We start from the raw sequence: 27,509 nt of genomic DNA on the forward strand, positions 1-27,509 counted from the left end.
TATACTAACTGAATTTAATTATATAATAGTTATATCACTAGCATAATGTCATGAATGTTTATATAATTTTCTATAATGAGATTTTAATTTATTCTATATGATTATCTTTCCTTGTATGCAATTAGGTTTCATGATATCCAATTGACTTTTTTTAATACTACCTCATGTGCTTAATATAAAAACTCATTTGACCTTTATTTTAGTCCTAAATATAAAACCTCAATCCACTTTATTTGCTACATTTATTTATTTTTTTCCAAACCGGTTCTTGTAATAATAGTAATTTTAGCCAATACACTTAATTAGCAAAGATATTTTAGGAAAGACAATATCTATTGATTACAAATAACTAACTTAACTAGTTTTCTTAATTTACTCCAACTAGTCAACTAGTTTATATATTAAAGACCAGAGATAGTATGCAATTAGTTTTCACAATATGTAATCAATCTTCCCAATTATCAATTATTCAATTATCTTTTCTAATATGCAGTTAGCTTTCATGGCATGTAAGCGGCCTCTTGATGAGCAATTATCTTTCGTAACAGGTAATGTGAACCAACATGCAATTAGCTTTAATAGAAAAATAGGGATAAATTGTACATACTGTTAATATACTTAACTTGCAGAGGCTGACAAGGGATAAAAATCCAAAAGAAGGACGAAATCTCCATAGACAGTCTCAATAGAAAAATGGGAATAAATTATACATACTGTTATTATATTTAAGATAGGTTTAATATTGTTTATTTTGTTGATAAGTGGCCACTGTTATGATTTATTAATGACAATTATGTATTGTTAAGATAACATTTGAATTTGAGATTATTAAATGTTTCAACTTGAATTGCCATTATTTCCACGTTTTATTGCCAAATGACAAAACCGATAAGCCGAATGATAAGAGTCGTAAGCCGAATAACAAGTTTAGTAAGTGAAATCATAAGCATGTGACTGTGTTACTGATAAAATTAAGTTTCATAGGAAGTTACCAATATTTTCACATTTTACTGCCAAATGACAAAAGCGGTAAATCAAATGATAAAGTGATGATAAACCAAATAACAAGTTTAATAAGTGAAATTACAAGCATGTGACTAGGTTCCAGATGAAATTAAGTTTCATGGAAAGTTGTTATTATTTTCACACTTCACTACCAAATAACAAGATTGGTAAGCGAAATTACAAACACATGACTAGGTTTATGATGAAATTAAGTTTCATGAAAAGTTGTCATTGTTTTCACATTTCACTTCCAAATGACAAGAGTAGTAAGTAAAATGACAAAAGTGGTAAGTAAAATAATAATTTTGTTATTAGGTTTCTCATGAAATTAAGTTTTATGAAAAGTTGTCATTATTTTCACACTTCACTGCCAAATAACTAAAACGATAAGCCAAATGACAATAGTAGTAAGCCTAATAATAAGTCTAGTAAACGAAATTATAAGCTTGTGACCGGGTTTATAATAAAATTAAGTTTTATGAAAAATTACTATTATTTTCACATTTCACTACTAAAGAACAAGAGTGATAAATCAAATCATAAGAGTGATAAGTGAAATAATAATTATGTGGCTGGGTTTCTCATAAAATTACGTTTCATAAAAAGTTAACATTATTTCTATATTTCACTACTAAGTGACAATAATAGTAAGCCAAATGACAATAATAAGTTTAGTAAGTAAAATTACAAGCCTGCAACTGGTTTCTCGTTAACTTCAGAACATTAAATAGATCTACATTCCTATCATTTAGAACTAATAAATATAAAATGTTAAAGTTGTTATGCCCATAAATAAAAGACCAATATTTTCATATCGTCATGTCATAATACTTCCATTATAATAACAAGTCTGCAATTACAATACTACCAAGTGAAATTACAATAATGGTAAGTCAAATAACAAAAAATCATAAATGCTTTGACAATAGTCAGTTTTTGCAATTAGCTATTTGAATTCGAAGGATTGATAGAAAATCTAAGTTTGAAAAATGCTATGAAAGTACTGCCAAAAGATGGCACACTCTTTGCCTTCACTTACTACTCCATGGGGGTGGCACAACAACTCCATAGTCACCCATGTAATGTTCACAATGCCACAAGCGAGAGAAGTGGAGGAGGTTAATTCAAGAGAAGATACAAGAAAGATTGCCATGGTAATTCTCTCTTCCTACGATAGTGTCTGATAATGAATAGCAATGAGTGTTCTGCATTTTTTGTTATGAAGTGTTCTCCTGTCGCTGGGGATTTAGCAAGGGTGAAGATGTAATGTGGGGTAGGGGTAGGAACGAGGAAGTGGGGTGGGGATGAGGAGGGGGTTGGGGGAAAAGGAGAAGGAAGAGAAGGAGAGGATAAGAAAAAGAAGAGAGAGGATGAGAGGGAGAGGAGGAGGAAGAGAAGAAGAAGAAATAGTTTTGGTATTTTCTTTATTATTTCATAATTGCAATTTAAGATTCAGTTTTTTCAAGTAATTCTATTAATTCAAGAACTCATTTTGTAATTTTATACATTTAAGGGTCTTTATATATGATTTTCCTTTTTCTTAAACAAAAGGATCTTTGACATTTACAAAATCTCAAGTAGAACTGGTAATATGAGTTAAACTCACGAGTCCAATCTGCCAACTCCCTAGTAAACAAGTCTTTTAAACTCACACCGTAAGGCCCGTAGGGCTAACCCGCATTTATTTTTGGGGAAATCACAAATAAAGACCCTCGAATTAGCAAAATCACTCTATAGTCACCTGAATATGCCAAATTACCATGAGGGACCCGGTCTCAAATTGTAATTATGAAATCAGGCTAAAAAGACAAAAGTGCCCTTATTCTCTTTCTTCCATCACCCCATCTCTTTCTCTTTCCTTCTTTTCTTTCCCTCTGTCTTCGTCATTCTCTCCCGCTTCATCTCCCTCCCTCTCTTCTTCCTTCTATTCCTCTCCCTCTCAAAAACATTCATCTCCTACCTATGCATTCATCAATATGATTAAGGGTGTAGCCATTCCCACCAATCTTTATTACAAAAAAAAATGGTGACCCATCATTAATGCTAGTTGATGACTTTCGACTTTCATTTCCAGAGATGTTTTTGATATAGTGTTGTTCGATTGTCGAGAATACTGTCTTCTTTTTGTTTACTTGTACGTGGGAATCGATAATTTCCTCATTTGATTAGAGTTTCTGGTTGCTGTCAAAACACCTCTGGTTTTTTGTCATTTAACTTACTATTGTTATAATTTTACTTAATAGTGTTGTAACCACAGATTGGTTAGTTTGATCACAACAATATGGCATGACAATCTAAAAATGTTGGTATTTTGTGTATGGGTAGAGCAATATTAACATTTAGTATTTATAGTTGTAAATGGTATCAATATAGATCCATTTAATGTTCTGAAATTCATGACAAACCTCCTCACTAACTTATAATTTCACTTACCACAATTGTTATTTGGCTTTCCACTCTTGTCAATTGATTTTCACAACTTGTCATCCGCCTTACTTAACTTGTCATAAATTACATATCAGAACTTGTTATCTGCTAAAGAAATATGAAAATTCTGTCATTTGAAAAGAGAAAATTAAATTTTTATGAATTGCTTATCATAAGTTGTCATTTTTCTTACTAAATTTGTCATTCGTCTTACTGAACTTGTCATTTGCCAAGGATGTTTAGTAAGGTATATGACAACTTCTGATAAGTAACTCATAGGAATTTAAGATTCTACGTTAAAATGACAATTTGTACAATTCCTTTGCAAATGACAAGTTTAGTAAGACGAATAACAACTTCTGATAAGCATTTCATATGAATTTAATTTTCTCTTTTCAAGTGACAATTTCTAGATTTATTTAGCAGATGACAAGTTCTGATAAGCAATTTATGACAAGTTTAGTTAGGCAAATAACAATTTTAGTAAGGTAAATGACAACTTCTAATAAGCATTTTATACAAATTTAATTTTTTTGTTCAAATGATAGAATTTTTAGATTTCTTTAGTAGATGACAAGTTTAATAAGGCAAATGATAGAATTTTTGTGTTTCTGTCGTTGTATTTCTGTCACCACGTTTCTAATTAAGTGGACAACATTAAATAGCTCTATATTGTTACAATATAGAAATGATTAACAAAAAATGTTAACATTCCTCTGTACAATATAAAAAGACTATAATTATCAGATTGTCATGTGTTTCTATCATTGCATTGTTGTCATAATAGTTAAAAGTCTGCATTAACAACACTAGCATGCAAAATTACAACAATAGTGATCATTACATTCCCTCCAATATATTTAACTTCTCCTTCATCACTTGCTTCAAAATGTCCACCAATATGGATGTAATGTAACAAATTCTGTTTTTGTTACTGCATTTCTATCATCACAACAAGGGTGATCGTTACATTCCCTTCAACACGTTTACTTCCAGATTTCTTTGGCGAGTGACAAGTTGAATAAGACGAATGACAAGTTTAGTAAGACGAATGACAACTTCTGATAATCAATTCATAAAAAATTAATTTTCTCTTTTCCAATGACAACATTTTCAGATTTCTTTGGCAGATGACAAGTTCTGATATGTAATTTATGACAAGTTGAGTAAGGCGAATGACAAGTTATAAAAATCAATTAACAAGAGTAGAAAGCCAAATAACAACTGTGGTAAGTGAAATTATAAGTCAATGAGGAGGTCTGTCATGAATTTCAAAACATTAAATGGATCTACATTGATACCATTTACAACTATAAATACTAAATGTTAACATTGCTCTGCCCATAAACAAAATACCGACATTTTCAAATTGTCATGCCATGTTATTGTGATCAAACTAACCAATCTGTAGTTACAACACTACTAAGTAAAATTACAACAATAGTAAGTCAAATAACAAAAAACCAGAGGTGTTTTGACAGCAACCAGCAACTCTAAATCAAATGAGAAGATTATCGATTCCCAGAAACAAGTAAACAAAAAGAAGACAGTATTCAACTAGACCATCTTCAAAATCTTTAAAATATTCAAACCAGCGAACCCTGTAGCTTCTATCAATAGCTTAAAGAACTCAGCCTTCTTCTTCTTTGCTAACAGAGAAAACGATCCATAAGGTTGATCGCCATTGTTCAACAAAAAGGTCGTAATCACTCCTTGTTTCAGAATTGCAGAAAATCGTCCCAAATCTTCCATTCCTCCGTCACCGACCACCTTCCTCTCTTCTCCCTACTGATATCCTATGCAAGGAGTTCGAAAGCCCTCTTTGCCCCTCATGAGACCATTCGCCATGGAGGAGACCCAACGAAGATGCTGCTTTGACCCAAGGAAGAAAGAGAAAGAAGAAGAGAGAGAGAGGAAGTCCGAGGAGAAGAAGGAAAGAAGAGGTCTCTCACTAATGTTTGCCTTCGTTATTGAATCTAAGTAATTGAAGGGTATTTTAGTCTTTTAGGTGTGATTTGCTAATTGCAATTTGAGACCGGGTCCCTCATGGTAATTTGACTTATTCAGGTGACCATAAAGTGATTTTGCTAATTCGAGGGTCTTTATTTGTGATTTCCCCTTTATTTTTCTTATTTTTTTAACTTTTTAATTATTATTATTATATTATATCCTATCTAAAATTATTATAAAAATATTTAAATAATTTATTTGATGTTTTCAATCAAATATTTTAATAAAAAACAAAAATCTCATTATATTTTTTTGGGTATTGCATAAGAAAAAAAAATTAAAAAGTAAAAAAAAATTAAAAAAGTAAATAAGTGTTGGCTTGGTGCCCATTTTGACAGACCAATCAGCCTTTAAACAAGTCTTTTCAACCCAACCCATTTAGATTCAACTTATCACTAGTTAACTTGTAACTCACGGATTGTCCCATATTACTAACCCTAAATTCTCACATATCATTTTTGGAATAAATTTTCAATCGGGGGAGGGTCTTCAGGCCAAAAAAAAAAAATCGGGGGAGGGTCCCCCCCGAAGAAAAAGAACAACAACAAATGGTTCCCAACAAAACGATAAAAAATGAAAAAGGTTGCAGGGGGTTAAACGGTACGTTTAAGACGGGGTTTGCTTCTAGGGTCTTTTCCCATAACTGGCTTTTGTCTGAGATTGTGTATGCTCGTGGGCAATCTGCCTACTTCATCGAACTCAGGGGCCTCTGTGAATAACGAAAGAGTCCAGAAATCAGGCAGATTCCAACTATGACAGGTATTTGCAATTTTTCACGAAATATCTGTTTCATTCAGAAAGCGATAAAATTTGTTCTATTTACTTCAGTTGTGCATTCTGATCTTTTTGAGCTTGTTATCATGCAAGACTGTTTCTTGTTCAGTGAAATTATGTTGCTTGAATTCTTCACCAACACGGAATTCTTCATCATATTTAAAATGTGTGAAATTGGTCTTGCTTGCACTAGGATATAGCTTAAATGGATACTGTCCTGCTGCTTGATGGACTTCATTGCTCCTTATTGTAATGTTTACCGAGGCCCTGCAATACTTACAATCCTGACAGTATTATTATTACCACACTGTTATTACTACAGATTACAAAACCGCAATCTGAACCCTTTTAACCAAGTCGCTTGGGGGGGGGGGGTTAGCTGCTGTATCTGACTGATATTTTTGCTTCATTACATGCCAGATGCCTTTTAAACAAGTCTTCCATGGGCCAAGTTTTGAAGATCCTTGATTTTTTTTATACATAATGAAATACAAATTTCCTCATCTCCTTGTGCAGTTGTGCTGACGGACATGTAAATTCGATTATTTTCATGTCTGAGTGAAGGTCTGTAGATAGTTTAGAAAATAAATAATAGAATAGTAGACCATAATCCTAAATAATGGCTTTCTATATCTTTAATAAATTTGTTATATTATAGCATAAAATGTAACAGTTTCTTGAGCTGTTTGTACAAAGCACTTTGTTAGGAGGAATAATGATGAACTGAATTGTGCTTTATTCAAATAAAGGGTGAGTGTCTACTTTCATGCTATGGAATATTGCTAAGCAATTCATAGGGAAATATGTTATACTTGTGTTGTGTGCCATTATTACATCATGAATGTCACTAAACTTGACCACATTCACAGACTATGCACAAGAACAAGAAATGGAAATAGAAGCTTTGGAAGCTATACTTATGGATGATTTCAAAGGTATAGGGTTCTCTTTCATCAAGCAGTTTTTTTTTTTTGAAAAAGAATAATTTACTGCTTTTCCTTACTATTTCCTCTTGGGAGAAGGCATAATATTCTGTTTCACTGTTTGTGGTAGAGATACACTCTGGTGAAAGTGGCCTAAGTACTTCCAGTAAATGTTTTCAGATAAAAGTATCTGCGCAGGTAAATGTTTTCCCTTCCTTTATTGTAGTTTCTCAAGTTTTAAAACATAAACAAGAAAGGAATAGCAGATTTTACATTAAACAAAAAGACCTGTGTTTGTTTTGGACAACATGTGGAATTAATCTTTTTTCCTTTCGTTATAAAGTAATCTATGCACACTCAGAATTTTGGCCTTAGTAGGTTTAAAAGTTAGGCTTGTTTCTGTTATTTCTCCATCTCCTTCTGCTGCTGATGGCAAGTACCTGGGAAATTCGGTATTCCTCATCACATGCATTAAACTTATATGTGTCTATTTGCAATATGACATACAGGAGGATGATACAGATGAGTCAATGACAGATCCAGGTTATTTTCTCTGGAGCTCTAAATATCTTTTGGGTTTCTTCCTAAGATACTGTTATTTTATTCTTTTCAAATTTGTGCTATGAATTTTCATTAGTTTACTATCTTTTCTATATAGGATCTTCTGACTCCAAATGTATTTGAAATTTCTGTTGCAGTTCAATTGGCTTTGATCTTCTCACACACAGAGAAGTATCCAGATGAACCTCCACTTCTGAATTTGAAGAGGTCAATTTTATTGTTTTGTCACTGTTTTAAGCGCATCAGGAGGACAGGACTACTCTCTATCATTTATGGTTGTCTCTGTTCATTCAGTATGAAGCATAGTTCTCTAGCATGTTATTTTGTTTTGTTTATTATCGATCAACGTGAAGATTTGTCACAAACCTCTTTCTAGTCCCAACTTGAGTTGTTAAGTGAAAGCCCATGAACAGTTCTATCATTTTCTCTAGTGACATCGAAGCCCTATGGGCCTGAGGATTGGACAAAGCTTATGGTACCAACCATGTCTTGAGACTAAATTTCAAGTGATAATGAGGGCATGGGGATTAAACTCTTGATAGAGACATTGAGACCATTTGAAGAACCACTTTAACTGAAGAGCTTCAACTGTTCAAACCACTTTAACTGAAGAGCCTCAACTGTTCAAACCACTTTAACTGAAGAGCTTCAACTGCTGAGTGAAAGCCTATGAATAATTTCATTGTATTCTCTAACAAGATGTATTTTCTATTTCCTCTTGACTTTTCAGCTTGCGGGGAATATCTAGTGAAGATTTAAGGATTTTGAAAGAGAAACTTCAGGAAGAGGTGGTCTTTAATCTTAAGCAATTTGAAATGAATGTGTCGGGCTTTTCTGCTATGACTGTACTGAATGATTTTCCAGATTGGAAGACTTTTCAACCACCACACTTCTTAGTTTTTTGTCTCAGTTTTTATGTACACATTTTTGTTTTGCGCAGTTTTTGATGGTTTTAGAATTTAAAATCCAATTCATATACTGGTTATATAATGAAAGCTTGTGCATAAAACTTCTGGTCCACAGGCATCTGAAAATCTTGGTATGGCGATGATCTACACTCTAGTTACCTCAGCTAAAGAGTGGTTATCTGAACGGTTTTTTCAAGACGATACAAATGGAGACGCTGAAGCTGAAGAGGCTGCCAAAGATGATGTAAGAATGTCTCTTTTGCGTTCTGGTCTTCCCTCTAACTTTTTTTTTATGTTGAGTTCTAATATGGACGTCTTTTCTGCGCATTTTTTAGTGTGTTACTGCAGCAAGATAGCTGATGCTGAATATTACATCATGTTATAACATTTTTATCACATGACAATTCTGGATTTTATCTGTTGAAGTTGACTTTTCAAAAATGGAAATAAACCATTTTAGCTTGCTTACATGTGATTTATGTGCCATGATTCTTGTACCAAGTTTTGTGCTAACACCTTTTGCAGAAGGGTGCTTGGCAGAGACCATGGGAGTAATTGGAATGAAGAAAGTGGAGCTTAGTGTCAAGAAAGAGGGTTATAGAGTTTATAAATCTGGTTCCGCATGTAGAAGTAAGGCTAACTGATAAATCAGAGCACAAATATATATAGAATAGGAGAAATATGAGAAAAGGCCAATATATCCTGTTCTGATTGTACATAAAAACTATGGAGAGGACCTGATTAATAACTTCTTCACAATAAAAAGAAATGTGTGCAAAATAAAAAGTCTTTAAGGTTTAAACAACTTGTTTCTATCAGAAAGCTCTCTGCATGCCATATGTGTGGCAGATGGTCACATGGGATGTACGTTCATTTGTATATATAATTATTTGATGTTGTCAATGGTTTGAAGAATAATCCTCTTGTTCTCAACGTTTATAGTAGCACAGATGACAGCACCAGTGGTTTGTTTGCCTTCTCATATTCGTAGCTTGATTTCTATCTAAGATGAGAATATAATTTTCATTGTATCATATTCCTCTTGTAATTTCTTGTGTTTTCCTGTAAATTGGAACTTGAAACTGTTGCATGACACAGATTTGTTTGTCATCTTTCCCAGATAGTAGTACCGCATGGGGAACCAGTTACTGTTGAAACATTTTTGGCATGGAGAGAAAGGTTTGAAGCTGAACTGGCATTGGAACGAGCCAAGTAAGTCCTTTATAGTTGGACATGCAATTCTAGATCTCCCGGTTTCTGTTTTTTAAATAATATTGAGGGTACTGAGGGTGTTCTTTAATTGAGTTGCAGTCATAAACTAGCTACTCAGGTGGCTGCTAAGGTGCTATTGTGCATCATGGCATTTGTTTTTAGACTTTTAGTCCTTTTCAATTAACATGTATTGTGATCAGTTTTTGGTTATATTTTGAATTAACTATATTCTTAGAAAGTAGAGTCAAATTACATGAATCTTCCCTGAATTTTACTGGAATTCTACAATCTTCTCTATTTTTAAAATATACGTGGACCGTTCCCTAAACAAAAATTGTACCACACCTGATTTCAATTCTAAATTTTTTAACTAAAATACTCTCCATTATTGTACTTTTGTTTGTGGATATTGTTTATAATACATATTTGTGTATTCAGATCAGTGGAGGATGTTTTAGTCAAAAAATTTAAAATTGAGCTAAAGAGTATATTTTGAATTCACCGTACTGGATGAACTGTTATATGTTCTGTTTAGCGTCAGATAATAAGAGAGTCAGCCGCTCCTATTATTGCTAACAACTTGTTATACTGATGGAAAAATCTTTTGTGCTGCATTCAGGCTAATGCCGGAGTCCGCACTTACTGCACCGAAGGAAAAGAAGCTCACTGGTAGACAGTGGTTTGAAAGTGGAAGAGCTTCAACGGTACTTGACTTCCGAATTCCTATATTATTGCTTTCTCTTATGTAGTCCAACGTTAGGTTGGAATATTTACTTTTTAACACTTCCCCTAACAATTTTATTATTTTATATCGATTAAAAGAAGGAATTGCAATGAGGTGTTGGTATTGGCCAAAAAAAAAAAAAGGTGTTGGTATTTTTTCAACTTCGAAGAATCCTTTTGACCCCTCTGGTTGACCTGATTGCTGAGAAAAATGTACTGTAAGGCTGCTAAATGGTCATAAATTCGCATTACATTTACATCAGGCTGTTAACTCTAGACCTTTTGAACTTATTGCCCTTATGGTATTGCACTAGCTGCATCATGAGGCTGTAGTATTACCCAGTTTGAGAGAGTCCTGTAGAACAATGCTGCTAAAAGTAATTCTTAGTTTGAAGAAGAAAGTGATGGGATGGGCAGCGTTGTTCATGCTGGCTGCAAAACGAAAGATCCTAGCAGTTCGATGATTCAAAATTTTTGTTAATAAAAATATAATTAGTCAATCCTGTTTTGTCACAGAAAGGTGCAGCACCCGTCACTGAGGGATCTGACGAGGAGGATGAGGATGATATTGACTTTGATGATGATGATCTGGAAGGTCTGCTTTTTCTCTCCCCGTCAAGATTGATATGATGTTACATCGTCAAAATCAATTACTTCTCTATTTTCTAATTAATGTTTCAAAATTTTGAAAATTCTGACAAATCATATCTTTTATGTGTGATAACAGATGATGAGGATGATATGCTTGAGCATTATCTGGCTGAAAAATCCGATTCTTCTGCCCATTCCTCTAGAAGAGGCAGCTAAACTGCACATGCAGCTGCAGCGGCACTGCTGTTGGGCGACTTGTTCCCACGACTTGTCTCGCTGAAATTATTTTTGCCCCGGCGTCTGCATTTTTCATGGACAAGGAAGGGTTGGGATAGAAGGAGAATTAGGTATTGAGCTGGAAGTGTGTCATGTAACCTTTGTGTTTCCTTAAAAGCACTTGAATATGAAAAATGCATTTCAATTTGTAGTCTTCAGCCCTGAATCTATGAAAGCATTAGCTCCGGAATGAGTATTTATGTGACAAATCAGTTCAAGGAAAAGAAATAAGATGCATATGTTTTTAGCGGCTTCGAATACTGCTATTGCAGAGGCATTCCGCAATTCCCACGTCTCCCCTCCTCTCCGTTTGTCCTTTTACCTCAGTCGTTGGGAGGTTTTGGCCCTCCCCTCTAAATCAGGGGGTTTAGAGAGGATGGTGCATTTTAATTATCCCTCTCTCCTCTTAAACCAAACGAAAAATCAGTAAAATTTCTGCTCTCCTCTCACTAAACAGGCGCTTAGCGGGAACTAGAACTTGCTTGCTCTAATGTTTCATGGCGAGTATTGTTGCAAAGAGGCTGCTTTCGTCTTAGAAAATAAATGAATTATACGTTATGCAATACTAAAAATATAATATAAAAATGAAATATGGAGGGCGTGAAAAGAAAATGAGTTTTCTCTTCATTTTTTCTCTGTATGTAGAGAGAAAAGTAAGAGAGAAAATAGGGTGGGTTTTACATTCTATTTCCTCTTTAGTTTTTTAATACTCCAACGTTTTCTTCTTCTTCCAAATAAGAGAAAACTTCTCTTTTCATTTTCCCCCCCTTATTTTCTCTTATCCAAACGAGTAGTTAGAAAACATGTCAGAAAGAATAAATACTTGTGCTTCGAACAAAATGTCCATTGCCTATACGATTTTTTGATTAACCAAACTTTTCAATCAAATTTATTGTTTTTCCGAGCAACAACAAGCATTTTTTTTTGCCAACAGCAACAATAAGCTTTATTCGACCGATGGGAATTTAGCTACAATGTTCTATATGTATGTAGATGTTTAATGAAAAATTGATCATCATTATGTATGTATGCATGTTGAAAAAGCAATTTTTGTTAAGTAATAAGGGTTGAATTAAATGATAAAAAATCATTAAGCAAAGGCTGGAATCTAAATTTTTAACACACAATTATTAGAAGATCACTTAACTGGGTACACTTTGACCTGGCTCACATTAATTACTCTGTAGTAAAATATAAAAGATTAATATAATCTTTGATCCTTTAGGTTTGTTCTTATTTTGATTTTAGTTCTTCAAATTTTAAACTATAGGTTTTGGTCCATGAAAGGGCAAAATGATTCAAGTTTTTATTGGATTATAGGGATCAATGTTATAAATGAAAAGAAACTTGAGGAAGCAAAACCCATAGTTTAAAATTTAAAGGACCAAAACTAAAATGAAGATAAACTTGAAGTACAAATTTTGTACTCCTCCTATCCTTAATATAAAACTTGATTGTTAAGTTGATTTTAGTCCTAAATATAAGACTTATTTTTCATAGTTATCAATTTTTTTCTAAATTATCCTTATGGATACTTCTTCACTCATAATCAAATAAAAAAGGGAAATAGGATATTAAGGAAGATGATTATGGTGTTTTAAGAAAAATGTCATATTTTTTATAATTAACTAACTTATCTAATTTTTTTAATCTAATCAAATTAATTAAATAGATCTTATATTAAGAATCGGAGGAGTATTACCCCAAATATAAATTATAGGCAGTTTGTTAGAAACAGTATATTAATATACGTCAACTTTCGTTAACCGTTAGGTGGGCCAATCTTATTCTCCATTCTATCTCACCTTTATAAAATTTAGCAAAAAAATTGCGATTTCGGAATACTTGCCATCAAAATTTAGTGAAATACATTATGGATATAATTTTTTTTTATTAAATTAAGATAATTATCTCATAAAAAACTTTTTCTAAAAATTCTATTTATAGATATCGCCCCTCTTGTCATACATTTTAAACGGAGGTTGATACAATTTTCTTTTTTTTCAATTTGCAACCATTTCACGATTCCTAGACTCAAATTCATCACAGCGAATTTAATTGACGGATTATAGGCAAAACATAACAGTAATACTACCGTCCCGTCTTTAATACAAAATCCTGTTTGACTTTTATTTTGATCATAAATATAAAACTCCACTTCACTTTATCTCTCATATTTACACTTTTTTTCTCCCAAAATAACCCTTTTAACAATAATAACAATAATAGTTCTAGTCAATACACTTGATCAGTAAGGATATTTTAAAAAAAACACCTATTTAGAATAAATAACTAACTCAACTTATTTAATCTCTTCAAATTAATTAACTGGCTCTTATAATTAGAACCGGATGTAGTAATACAAAATTTACTAGAAAAAACCACATTATACGCACAAATCACCTGACTCCATGTAAAAAATATGAACCTATAATCTAGTAATATACACTTTTTACTTTTAATTAATCTAAAGAATTGTCATTAATTTTTTGTTTTAATCTTAAACAATCTTAGCCAATTAAACAATTATAATTATAATTCATTTAAAACTCATCCAAAATTGTGAAAATTCTTGGACAAGGACCGATGAACCTCATCCAAGCGCAAACAGCACGCTGTGGGAAGATTTCCTCCTTGTATTTATCGATTTCTTTGTTGCATGCTGAACAACCTAAGATTAAATAAATTATGAACTTCACCGTCGATCCTACAACTCTTCCCAGCTGAGCCTAGCTCAACCTGTTTGTTTCAGAAGGAAAAGAAAAATTAAATTGATCAAATGTCCTTCCCAGGATTAAACATTAAAAAGGTCAGGCTAAACAAAAATGCCGGACCTGGGCTGAGGAGAAATGTACATGAACCCAAAAAAAAAAAAAAAATTATGTACAGGTCTATGGTTACAATGAGATTTGGAGGGGGCAGGGACAAGCAGGACATCAAATCTACACAAGAATTTATCTACTCTATTGACTGTAATGTACCACCTCGAACTTCTAAAGCCTGAAGGAAGAGTTTTTAATTTTCTGTATAAAATACACAAAGGTACTTGCTATCAGCAGTCTTTATTATACGAGTGAGCGAAGTCTTTGATCCTTTGCTTAAGTTGCTGCAACAACCAGGTAAAATAGGTGTGAGGAAATATACAGAAAGAGGTTACTGTGGCTATGGAAATTTTTTCCCAGGTCCAGAAGAAGATATATATATATATATAGTTACCTCGAGTTCCCCATGAAGCACGACAAATATTTTCTTCAGCCTCTTGTGCCTCTGCAACTCAAATCATGCACAAAAGATTATGAAACAGAAAGTATACAGATGAAGTCAGTACATCTGACACGAACAAAGAAAAGGGCCCAGAAACAGTTGAGGAACAATAAAATGATAAAAAATGGGATTAACTAAACACTTGATTACCATATCAATAATATGTAGCAAGAGAAGCCCTATAGAACATACCTCTCCACATCGTTGATAGGATTCCTTCAGCTGGCCCAAGATGTTATAATATCTATCCATGTCCCTGCCTTTAGCATATTCTAAGTCCTTGCCTAGTTTAAGAAACTCATTCCTGCAAGTTTTCAGGGAGATGTTGGATCAACAAACCAAAAATCCACCTGAAATTCAGACACCTTAAATTGTATGGCTCGTTACCTGTAACTCTCCAGAATCTTGTTCAAGGAGCAATAGCTATCATATTTGTCACGATACTCCTGAACATATTCTTTATATCTAGCATAGCAAAGTAAATACATATCACATGCAGGAGTAGGAGCTTTAAAGCAGTAAAGATGGAAAAGAAAAAGGATTGGACACTTACTGAGAGAAAGTCCTTATAGGTCCCTTAAGCTCAGGCTCATCCTTTTCATACTTTGAATAAGAGCAACTGTTTTCATCTGAAGAAGATTCTCTCCTCTTTTGATCACTGTTATTTCTCTCTCCCAAAACTGAATCCTTACCTCCATCGGCCATCTCTTCCAATTGATTATGTGTTTGTCTACGACCTTCCATCATGGAATGTGAACGTCTAGAGTCATGCTTAAGTGCATTAGTGGGCCCTCTTCTATTGCTTTCCCTTCCTTCCAAATCAATACCTTGACTCACCCCAGCTTCATTATTTCTAGACTTACCATTTGTTTCAGGCAATTTGTTAATCTGAGAACCAACTTCCATGTGATCTTTCACATGCTGCGGATGAGACTGCATTGCTTTGACATGGGACCTTGTTGAATCTTCAAAATGATCATCTGCATTCTTCCTTTTATTCGTGCTTTCCAAATTGCTAGGAAAACTAGAGCTTACAAGGGCTGGGGATCGTTTTCCTGATTCAAAAGTAGCTTTTGATGAGGGTTTTACTTTAGAGACATCTGAATTTTTGTCCTCTGAAGTGCCTGCTTTATTTTCCAAGTGTTTAAATGAACTTTTTCTGTCAAATTGCTTTGTGACATGAGTTTCAGGAGTGGACTCACGAAGTTCACCCAACTCCAAATCAGAAAGCTCTCTTTGAAGAGTGACACCTCCCCCATTAATAACTGGGGATTTTCTAGGACCAATTAGGTTATTGTCCTTAGGTGAGGTTCCAGTGTGCGAGTGTGCACCTTGTCGGCCTTCCTTAGACTTCCCTGGCATTTCACTCAGCTTTTGGTAATTCGAATCCAAGGACACTGACTGCTTACTTCCGTTGCTACCTTCCCTAGAATTCCTGGGAACCTTTTTTCCAGAGGGGTAAATATTTTCATTCTGGGATTCTCTCTGAGGTTTATCGTTCACAGTAGGACCTTCACGGGCCTGAAAACCCTTTTCTAATTGTTTTCTGCTGCACCCTAAACTTTCACCATGCCTATCAGTTTTTTCTAATGGATCTGAAGGCTTCCCCAGTGAGGTATGATCAAAAGTCCTCTGGAACTCTGCAGATTTTGCAGAAAATGATTGGTTATATCCTTTCTGTAAACCAGCATTCAAATTCCCTTGTCTATCAGCTCTATTAACTGCTTGTGTGGTAGGGCCCTTAAAAGCGTCTTCAGCCAGTCCAACAGTAGAAAAACTCTTGGAATTTTCTGACATTTGCACATCCATACCACCAGAACCCACTGCTTGATTGAACTTGTCTGTTTTCAACCTCTTTGTACGTTCAGACTTCTCATCGAGGCTCTTCACATCAGAACCCCTCTTGTGTTTTCCCCTAGATACCCTTTCAGAGTTGTCAGACAGTTCATGCCTTGAGCTAACCTTAACTGTATTTTCCCTTTCATCAAATAAACTTCCTATGTAATTTTGGCGTTCCTGGAGATCATCACAATCAGGGTAATAGTGCTTTGTCTCTTCTGAAGCTTTTCCACCTTTGTCAGAAGTGGTAGTTGTGGTTAGAGCTATTTCAGCTCCCTGTTCCTCAGGTAAGTCTTTTTCAATCTCAACTACATCAGATTCATTACCATCTTGCTTTTCATCAATTTCATTCAGCATAGATCTAGCATCAGGTGGTTTTACTGGAAAAAGTGATGACACCCTTTGATCAGAGACTTCCATTTTGGGCTTTGACTCTTTCTCATCATCACTTGTCATGATATCTACATCCTCATCGGAAGCCTCCTGGCTGTTGGATGATGCATCACTTTCGCTGTCACTACTACTCCCACTCCCTGTTCCAGCAGGACTCCTACTTCTGCCCCTGCTATGGCTTCCACTGTCACTTCCACTACCACTGCTGTCACTTTCACTATCACTGTCACTTCCACTATCACTAGAGCTGCCTGCCTGCCCTTCACTACAATCAGAGCCCTTTTTGTCATCAAAAACATTAGGCGAAGTGTGATGAACATCAATTGTATTCAATGTGTTGGATTCTTCTCCAACTTTGGAGTTTAATTGCACATAGTCCTCCACATTATTATTTGGCACTTTCTCTTCAAAGCCTCCCTGCACTGCAGGTGTTTGATCATGAAACTCTCCACGAGCAGAAATTTGATGGAGATTGTCTTCAGGCGAACTGTAGAGAAATGATAATTGATAATGTGCCTTTAAATACAAGCCCGTAAACAAAAACAACATAAAATTTCAAGTGTTATAATCATATTAACTAAAATTGCCAAGTTGAAAACTTTCTTAGACCATACCACTATGAGCCTGATTGGATTAGCATTTGAAATCACTTATAAGCACGTTTCACGCAAGTCAAGATAAAACTCCTTTCACATACTTACTTCGTATTTTGTAAATCATGATTAAAAAGCCACTTATAAGCCATTCCACACGGGCCCTAAGTTGTAATGACAATTATATTAAGAAAAAATGAGAGCATTAGTAATATTGTATTGATTACAAGAGTAAAGTAGCTCATTAGCATTTTTACTATTTGATGACATGATCAAGTAAAATAAAAGCTACCTTCCACTTTCAGACAGAGGTTTCTTGAAGCCATCCAAATCCACTCCAGGTTTCAATATATACCTTCCTGGAGCTTGGAATGTTGCAATCTGGTGATCAAGATTAAAAGATCAGGTAAAAAATGTTTCAGACAAGAATTACCTCAAAAGAGTTCCACTACTTGCCTTTTTTATGATAGGTTCAATTTTCTTTGAGGAATTTGGAATTGTGTCTCCAACAGCTTTCTCCAAGGCCTATAATGAAGGGGCAAGATGGATAAGAAGATAAAATTGGATTAACAACGAAGTTTTAGACATATTTATTAGATTGATTCACACCCTTATAGTCATTCCACTAGGTTTATCCATGAGAAGAGAAATTAACATGCTCTGCAGATCCATTGATTTAGCTCCATTATTCCCTCTGCTTCCTGGTGTCTCCCTCACTGCACTGTCCATCCTAGTAGTATTTTCTTTCTCGGAGACAGTAGTAGTATTTTGCTTGCTCATCATCTGCGATGGTACATCATCAAGGTTCTTGGAGATATTTACAGCCCCCAGTGGAGAGGAAGGGGCAGCAGATTGCTCTGGTGGAGATGGAAGAGGAGAAGATGAATGTCTGCCCTTGGTTGCCGATGAAGATAAACCAAATTTATGGGTAGATTTTGGGGGCCCTCCAGTTATAAAAAACAGACATACAAGTTAAACACTTGAGCTATCAAAATATTATAGAAAAGCTTCAATACAACTAAGCGTCATCATCTTAAAGATTGGGCAAATCTACATCAGAAAGACATAAGTTTCAACTACCTTGAAAAGTTTCCACTTTCCTTTTCTTAAGAGCAGCCTCTTTCTTTTTGGTGTAATTCTTCCATGGAGTAGCTGGACAAGAGAAAAATACAAAGCTACACAATAAGACAATTACAAGAAAATGATCAAATTAAAAAAATAATGATAAAAGGCTTTACAAGAACCCAACAGGGTTTTAATAAGCAAATTATCATTCATGATATCAGCAAAAATAAAACACTATTCAAAAGTTTCTTGCACCATCATATAATGGAAGCATGGAATTTTCATAGATTAAGAACATTGAGAATATTAAATCCTAATCATTTTTTGTTGCATTATGCATTCGAAACTCAATGGGCAAGGTATTTTAACAGAAGTAGCCAGAAACACTCAGATGTAAAATCATTCACTTTGCCAGTACGTTGAAATTCTTGAGCGAATCTCATTTACTGCTAGTTTGAAATTCAAGTTTTGGAAGATCAGGAGGACCTCACATGATGGGGAAAAAAATCATAAATTACGGATGACAAACTCCATTGAGTATGTTTCTAGCTTAGAGGCATTACTTTAAGCATATTTGCCGCGGCCCTGTGAGGATGGGTTTCAGCAATTCCCAGTTTCAACAATCATATTTAGTATAAATATAAATGATATTGGAGACTGATAAAGCAAATTTTGCGCTGGACCATGGGGATGAGAGACCTCTGGGATGGTTAATTGGAGAATTAATTCAGCTATTGAGACATTTAGTTGGTGGAAATTTTCAGAGGCTATTTCGATCGATCGATTGATGTTCCTCAAAACACTTTCCATTTGTTGAAAACATTAGAAGAGAATCAATTAAATTTGACTGTAAATAGAAAGTATTGAAAACATAAAATTATAAAAATTGCCTTCCGTATACTAGAAAATCATGTACCATTATCACATAAACATCGTGAGGTTTACAGCTCATATATAACTAGGAGGCTGGATTTTCAAATCGCAGTTCTCTTCTTTTTCCTAGCTGAAATCTTTTGCCATTATTTCTAGATAGCAACAGAAAGTGTGTGCTCGTCAAAAAAAAACATGAACACACACTTATGCAATAGCTTCAGTGGCATCCTTCAGGAATCTATTTTCGAACATAAAAGTATCACCAAATTTGTCTTTTTTGGAGTGAACTGCAGCACGAAAAGGGACTAAAAAATGATTATTTGAGAAACTAATGGGTATTTTTAATTCATCTATGATTGTTTTTCATAGAAAAAGAAATATTTTGTTAATTAGGGGGTAAAATCCAAATTACGTTTTTCTTATTCCTTTAAGTGTCCTTCTTTTGAGGGAATTCAATGTTAACTTTAATTATTCTTCCAAATTATTCTTCCTTTTTATTTGCTTTGTTCTCTTTCGGAAGGCTGTCTTATCCTCCTTTCCTGTACTTCTCTATCTAATAAATTATTCATTTTGCATCCAAAATAAAAAATGATTGTCTCAGCATAGAAAAATAGTAGCAGGCAGGGAATTTAACACTCCAGAATATATTCCAAATCCAACTAAACAATTTTACATCCATACGTCAATACCAGTTTTGGACTTCCAGCATACAGAAGTTAATACAAGAAAAGGAGATATGAAAATATATAACTTAGAACATTGAAAGGAGGCATGAAGTAAAGTAAAAGAGAACTTACCCTCAACAGCTGCTAAAGCCTTTATTTGACTCTTCATAGACGGGTTCCCAGGTTCAAGGACAATGGCTCTGTTTTAGAGAAAACAGAAAAGATCTCTGAGGAAGAGGAAAAAATTAAAAATATTTTTTTACAAAATATTAAGGGGAAAGACAAGATAGTATGACGAGATTGCAGAGTTCATGTGATCACAAATAAAATATAGCCTCATAAAAAATCACATACTTGCGTGAATTGTGCTTGCGTTCGGCTTCCTCAGACCGCCTTTTGACATGATTCTTAGTTGATTCATCCAATATACGCTGTACATTCAGCTTTCTCCAGGCAGAACCAGATTCAGCAAGCAAGCCCTTTCCGTCTTCACCACTCTGACGCTCCTCATATATATCACAAAGGTCACCAAATTCTCGTGACCACGTAAATCTAAATTCCTTCCCACCAACATCAATAATCTGGAAAAAAAAATCACAGGGCATTCAAGCATTATATTTCAAATTAATACTAATCCACACACACACACACACAAATGGTAGCAGCAATGAACTAAGCCCCATGGATGCGTGAACTTGCATATGGCATTCCAGTATTAAATATAAAGAATATTATGAATATGCATTTTAAGTTATAGAAAACATTTGAGCTGTTAACAACTTAGACCCCTACCCCTATCCCTTCCCCTCCCAAGGCAGAAAAGAAGAGATTCAGAGCATAAGCAATAATGAACAAATATATCTGTGACTGCCACTTTAGGAGGCCTTGACTTGAGAGGTAAACACAATGCACAACAAGCGCCCAATGTTTACTAGCTATAATTCTTGCCGATTGTCAAATCATAAATCCAGTTCAACTCCAACATCCAAATAAAAAGAATTGTCTCTAGCCAGTACTGCATTAAATATCATATTTGCAGTGCTTTGGAGAAAGTAAATATTTATCAAAAATTAGGGAAGCTTTATGTCATACATAATACTAGTCCTAGATACAAGATTTCCAAGTTAGCTCCAGCCATATGAAATCCACATAGGATAACTGCACACTGCGTAGCAGTCCCTCAACATGGAGATGAATTGACGTAAATGAAGGAAGGCAATGACAAAACATAAACTAGAAATCTGAGACAGCTGCATAATAGTAAATTACATGTTAATGACGACATATATGATGGTCATGATGCACAAATAACCTCCAAAATATGAATAGAAGGGGTTGCCACAGTTATGCCACCATAAAACATTTTGGCAGTGTCACGTTGTTTTAGAGATAAAATATCTTACAAACAAGAAAAGCACATAACGTAAGCAAAATTTGCCTCTATGCAAAAGTAGTAAGAAAAAAATTAAAGAGAAGCTAAGAATAGTTTAAGGGGGAGAAAACATAATCTCCTAAACACGGAAATAAAGAGCAGTTAACAGAACAAAACTTAAAGGGGAAAAATACAGCAAAGCAGTCCAATCATCTCCATTATTCCTCATCAAAAAGATAACTACAAGCTATAACATAACAAGGGTAAAATATATCCTCAAAACTGGCAAATCATGTACATCACAAAGGATTATGCGATCATATACTGCATCAAATCCTATGAAAGTCATTTCCCGTTGTCTTTATGCTTTATATTTTGTATAACGAATTGAAATATCAAACCAACAGTGGCACATTGTGCAGTCTTTCTTGCTGGCTACAACACCACCAATCCGAAAAACCTCCCCTTTCATATTTACTGCTGCAGCTTTCTAAACTAACCCCTAGATTTTATACATAACAGCTCCAGTTCTCCAAAGAGGTTTTTTAAATCGTCCAAGGAGAGTTCCTTTTGGCTTTTTCGTTTTTCTTTTTTAACTTAAAGAGGCAGACACTGACACTGCGTCTTCCTACTTACATCCTACTTACTTACAGGATAACCTATATGCCACTAGGCCACAGACCTATTGGTGTAGAGTTCCTTTTCTACAATTATTCTAGAGCTTCTACAAATTCCATAGTTCCATAGTCAAATTCTACATTCTAGCAAGTCAACAAAGTGGTAGGCCATACAGCATAAAATTCCTATCATCAAAGCTACTCGAATTGAATATTAGTTTCTAAGAACCCAGCAATTCTTGTCAGGATCACGGGAACATCCAAAGAGGATGATATGTTTAGTTCAAAGAATCAGTTTCCATTACTCCACAAACAAGTCGCTCATAAATGCTGGGATACAAAAACCAATTAACACTCCGTGAACAGTTAGGCACACTCGCAAAAACACACTAAAATGAGGAAAACAACATGGCTCACCTGAAAGCACAGGTTAGAAAAACGACTAAAAAATTGATTTGTGAAGAAAAAATCCACGAAAGAATTCTAGTAAAATCAAGCAAGCTCCTCAATTTCACTAAGAAGCTTACGTTTCCACTAGGATTATTCGGGTTGGAGTCGAATTTCATCCTCGCCCTCCCACCTTGCGCCTCTACGCGCTTGATCTCCTCTACTAAATCCGGCGCCAGTCTTATGATCATAGCAAATGCTAATGGATTGTTACCAGAAACTAGGCTAAACGTCTCCTCCACTGCTGGGGGGTTCGCCGGCGTCCCTCGGTTCGGGTTCCGGCCGCGAGGGCCTCCGGAAGAACCGCCGATTGAAAGGCGGCGGCCACCGGGAGGAGCGGATCCCCGGTGGGGCGGCGGCGGAAAAGACGACTGGAGGCGTTTTGGGCCGCCGCCACGGCCGACCTTGGACGAGCCTCCGTACATGTTACGTCACTGTTCCAATTCCGAAGGTACTCGAACCCGTTATGGCAACAGCAGCTCACGGTGCGACGAGGATACCCAAAAGGAGGTATTACCTTGTTACGGTTCTTCGTTTGACATTTGCAAAAATACCCCCCAACTTTTGACTATTTCTTCTTTCATTAGTCCCTGTTCTGGTCGGCAAACAAAAATATGCGGACGAACTGGAGGCCCCTTTTGGATTGATCTCACTTCACTTGGTTAATTGCCCTTCAGACTTGAACCAAAAAAATTAACTTGCTTAAAAGTTTTTGATAAATAATACTGCTTCCTATATTTAATATAAGACATAATTAACTAATTTTAAAAAAATTAATTAAGTTAGTTATTCATAATAAATATATATTGTTTTCTTTAAAATACGCATATTAATCATGTGCATTTGACTTACAAAATAAGAGTAAATCTTTAATATATGTAACTAGTATAGGGATTAATTAACGGAAAAATCAATAAATATTGAAAACAAAATGATTTGAGTCTAATATTTATGATTAAATTGAAAGGCAAACTAACTTTTATATTAAGAAATAAAAATAATAATATATCATAAATATCAATAACCAGTAAGTCCATATAAAATACTCCTCCAATCCTTAATATAGGACCCAATTCTTGAGTTGGTTTTGGTCCTAAATATAAGACTCATTTCTTATATTTATCAATTTTCTCTAAATTACCCCTATAAATACTCTCTCACCTATAATCAAGTAGAAGAGGAAGAGTGGGTATTAAGAAAGATGATTATGGTATTTTGGAAAAAATGTGTCACTTTTCTTATAATTAACTAACTTACCTAACTTCCTTAATCTAATCAAATTAGTTAAATGGGTCTTATATTAAGGACCGGAGGAGTATAAAATTTTTAGCGAATGACAAACCATAGATAAGAAATGGCTTCGGAAATAATTTACCAAACGGGCGAAATTTTATTTTATTTAGTTTATATATGCATTTGTTTACCGTTTTTTAAAGGAAAAATCACTTTTATTTAAAAATATTTTGTGATGTTGATAACCTTCGGAGATTTCAATAACCTTTACTTATGATTTTTTTTTTGGGCCAAACACTTACTTATGAACTATGAATCATTTTATCTTGAGTCATTTCCCCATTCATAAATGAAATTATTATATACAATAATATTCATATGCACTAAGTACATCGACATTCATCTACTTCCGGAAAATGCATGTAATAGTGTTAGTATAGATACAATTGAGTGCATATGAATCAAATTGAATTGAGTTCAAGGGGGAAAAAACAAATTAAATGAGAAGACTTCTCTTTCATTTTTCTTCTTTAAAATTTTCTCTTAATTCTTATTACGTTGTTTTATTTCTATTATCTTTATTTATAACAATTTTTTTGAAATTTTACAGTGGTTTGAAATTTTAAAAAAGATGTAAATCTAAAAAAATACACTTCTTATTAACTTGCTTCTGAAAATAATCACAGAGGTAGGCAAAAGAGGATCTCGTAAAGATACAAAAATATATGAAGATATCATAATTTATAAAAACGACTAAATAATAAATATTTTTTATGAATGAAATTACTCAAAGATATTATAAAAAATGAAATTGACAATAAACAGTTTTTATGCTTGCAACTAAATATAAAATAACTTTTGTGTTTCATAGAATCTGTATAAAATAAATCACCTCTTTAAGCTATCTAAAAGTTACTTATTTTTTAAACTAAAAAATCATTGTGAGCTTGACTTCCCAAGTTTAATCTCATCATAAATTATCAATACCATGATTCTTTTTTCCTTCAATAATATGATTCATATTCTTGTCCCCCCCTTGCCAACCAACTAATGACAGTAATGATTACGGTATTTAAAAAAAACATGTTATATTTTTTTATAATTAACTAACTAACTAAACTTTTTTAATCTAATCAAAATAGTTAAATAGATCTTATATGCCACGTGGTTACATATTTATCGCTTCATTATTCTTGTTGTTTGTCAGGGCATAACTAGATTGGGGTCCACGAGCATAACTATGTGTCTTGGTATAACGGATTTTTTATATTGCTGTCTTGGGTACAACTGATTAACTAAACTTTAACCGAGTAGCTCTCCTAAAAATGTAAACGATGATACTTGGAACTATAAACCACAAACAGTGAAAAACGAAGTGCGTGGCAAATAATGATATCTTTATAATTATAAGTTGTTAACTTTTTTATTTTTTGGTTAAAATTTAAAGGTAGCAAAGTTGCTTCATCAATTGTCCCGCTTGTGTATTCATAGTCTTCCACGCTTAAAAAAGTTTAAAAGAGGTGTTTGATCATATGAGTTGAGCTACAAAACTACACAATATAATCCCATGCTTATGAAAGTTTAAAAGAGGTGTTTGATATGAGTTGAGCTACAAAATTACACAATCTCATGTTTAAGAAAGTCTAAGGGCTTGTTTGATTCAAAATCAGTGCATCCTACATTGCAATACAATATTAATTATATAAATAATAACATTTCTGATCTTAATTATAAGACATTGTTTGTAGTCTAAAAACAACGTCTTATAATTAGAATTGGAACTAGTATTTAGTATGGTTGGTATCAGTAAGAGTTAGATGTTTGGCATCAGTTGAATTATAAGGCTTAGATACACATAAATTTAACAACTAGTAAAAAAATAATAATAACATGTGGAAGACAACTATGAAAGTAAAAAAAAAAAATGTATATAATATAAATTGAGCCACATATAAGAGTTATGATTGATATGACAAAATATAAACCAAGCCTTAGAAAAATGAAATAACACCTTACCTTCTCCCCCTCCTGATTCATATGTGTGAGCTAATGAAAGTCGTAGGAACTTAATTGGTGGTGAGTGAAGAGAATTATGAAGAGTCATATTTATAGTGTTTTTTTGTAACTCAATATTCCATTAAGAAACCACGATTCCTTATTTTTCACTATAATTCATGAATCAAATTAAATCATATCATTATGTGCATAACCTTTCATGTATTTTCACTAAATACATTTAAGGATACAGTGATTGAATGATACATATCCTAAAATTTAATATAGATACATGTTTTTCGGCAAATATCCATGCATGTTCCATAATTGGTGATTAAATTATGTCTTTTTTGGTGGTATTTTTCAAAATCTCATAAAATTCTATATATTTATTATCATGCCATTTATATCAATACCATCCATGTATAATATTAAATTTATAGAAAATTCACAATATTAATGTTTTTTTTTTTTAAAAAAAAGGAAAGTCTCAATATTCATAAACAATACAATTCATTTCAAACTTGATATAGAACAAGAGCACAAAATCTAACTTAAGCCTAATCGATGGCTTTTGTTGCACTCATGGAACGAGGGGAGTGGGGAGAAAAGGATGAGATTTTAATAAGCATTTTTTAAAAAGGGAAAGGGGGAATAAGGTTAAAACCTTTTAATCAATTTTTATTTTATTACCTTATTATTTAACTTTTTTATATCAAACTTATTAAAATCATTCATGTCACCTTACGGCCAGTCAGGTGGTTATAGTAAGTGTTTTTTTTCTTTTGGTACACATTGCATTTTCTTATTAGATCTGAATTATTTGTTTATAACTTTAGAAAGTGATACTTTCTCCATTGCACATTAATCATGATATGAAAATACCTATTATGTCTCTAATTATTATGCAATTGTTAGAGATATCAAATCAATTATTACCTCCTATCTTTAATAAAAGATCTAGTTGTAGATTTAATTTGATCATAAATATAAACCTTAATTCTTTTTTTTTCTCTTATATATTTTCATTCTATCATCAAATAATCTTTGTGGTCATTGCATATACTAAGAATTTCTATTAAATATAGTTCCGAACTTCCGATGCATATGATTGATAATGATATTTCCAGAAAAAATAACATTCATTTATTATAAATAATTAACTTAACTAATTTTTTTTAATATTTATAATTAATTATTTAATTTTTATATTAAGAATCAGATATGGTGGTTGTTTAGACCCTACATATAGAAGTCTTATGGGGTGGATTAAACATATAGGATGTGGACCATGCACATAAAGAGGGAGGATAACTTATATTCCAAGAATTTTGGGATTATTTGTCATTGGTTGATTTTGGGATGATTTGTCAACCGCGGCTTCAATTTAAAATTAAGTGTCACAAAATATATTATATTATAAATATAATATTTTTGTGCATGTCTATATCTTTCTCATTATGTTCAATATCTTACATAATTTCCATTATCTTATTTCTCCTTTCTAATTCTCCGTTCTTTTTATTTTATTTTATGTCACGTTATCAACAAAATCATGAGTATCAACTATCAAATAAATCTGGATCAAGCACATGACATTCTTTTTATCATTTTGGGATGTCTCCATCAAAATATTTTGTCAACAATATTCTTCATCTCATCCTTCTCATTTTTCCCTAGGAGGGGCATGAATACAATAAAGGTTACAATAGCCATACATTCATTTCAGGCCCTCGTCTCATT

At 33.6% G+C, this 27,509-nt stretch overlaps 2 protein-coding genes across 2 annotated transcripts; one reads left to right on the forward strand and one right to left on the reverse strand.

The window, feature by feature from the left end:
- Positions 1-6,095: 6,095 nt before the first annotated feature.
- LOC114715553 (RWD domain-containing protein 1) lies at positions 6,096-11,668 on the forward strand. Its single transcript, XM_028900418.1, has 11 exons — positions 6,096-6,201; positions 7,086-7,151; positions 7,270-7,337; positions 7,649-7,682; positions 7,838-7,907; positions 8,431-8,488; positions 8,724-8,852; positions 9,729-9,820; positions 10,440-10,524; positions 11,060-11,138; positions 11,271-11,668. Exons 1-11 carry the CDS (start codon positions 6,195-6,197, stop codon positions 11,348-11,350), a joined length of 768 nt encoding a protein of 255 aa, XP_028756251.1. The 5' UTR covers positions 6,096-6,194; the 3' UTR covers positions 11,351-11,668.
- A 2,419-nt stretch (positions 11,669-14,087) lies between these two features.
- LOC114715556 (uncharacterized) lies at positions 14,088-23,012 on the reverse strand. The gene is made up of 12 exons (XM_028900420.1): positions 22,619-23,012; positions 20,457-20,683; positions 20,235-20,302; positions 18,580-18,651; positions 18,109-18,443; positions 17,956-18,024; positions 17,792-17,880; positions 15,228-17,393; positions 15,062-15,139; positions 14,867-14,978; positions 14,627-14,677; positions 14,088-14,516 (listed from the first exon to the last, which is right to left on the reverse strand). Exons 1-12 carry the CDS (start codon positions 22,961-22,963, stop codon positions 14,463-14,465), a joined length of 3,666 nt encoding a protein of 1,221 aa, XP_028756253.1. The 5' UTR covers positions 22,964-23,012; the 3' UTR covers positions 14,088-14,462.
- Between the last annotated feature and the right edge of the window lie 4,497 nt (positions 23,013-27,509).

The sequence above is a fragment of the Neltuma alba genome, unplaced genomic scaffold (genome assembly GCF_004799145.2).
Source record: "Neltuma alba isolate B1F8T4 unplaced genomic scaffold, ASM479914v2 tig00011599_pilon, whole genome shotgun sequence".
NCBI classification, from domain to species: domain Eukaryota; kingdom Viridiplantae; phylum Streptophyta; class Magnoliopsida; order Fabales; family Fabaceae; genus Neltuma; species Neltuma alba.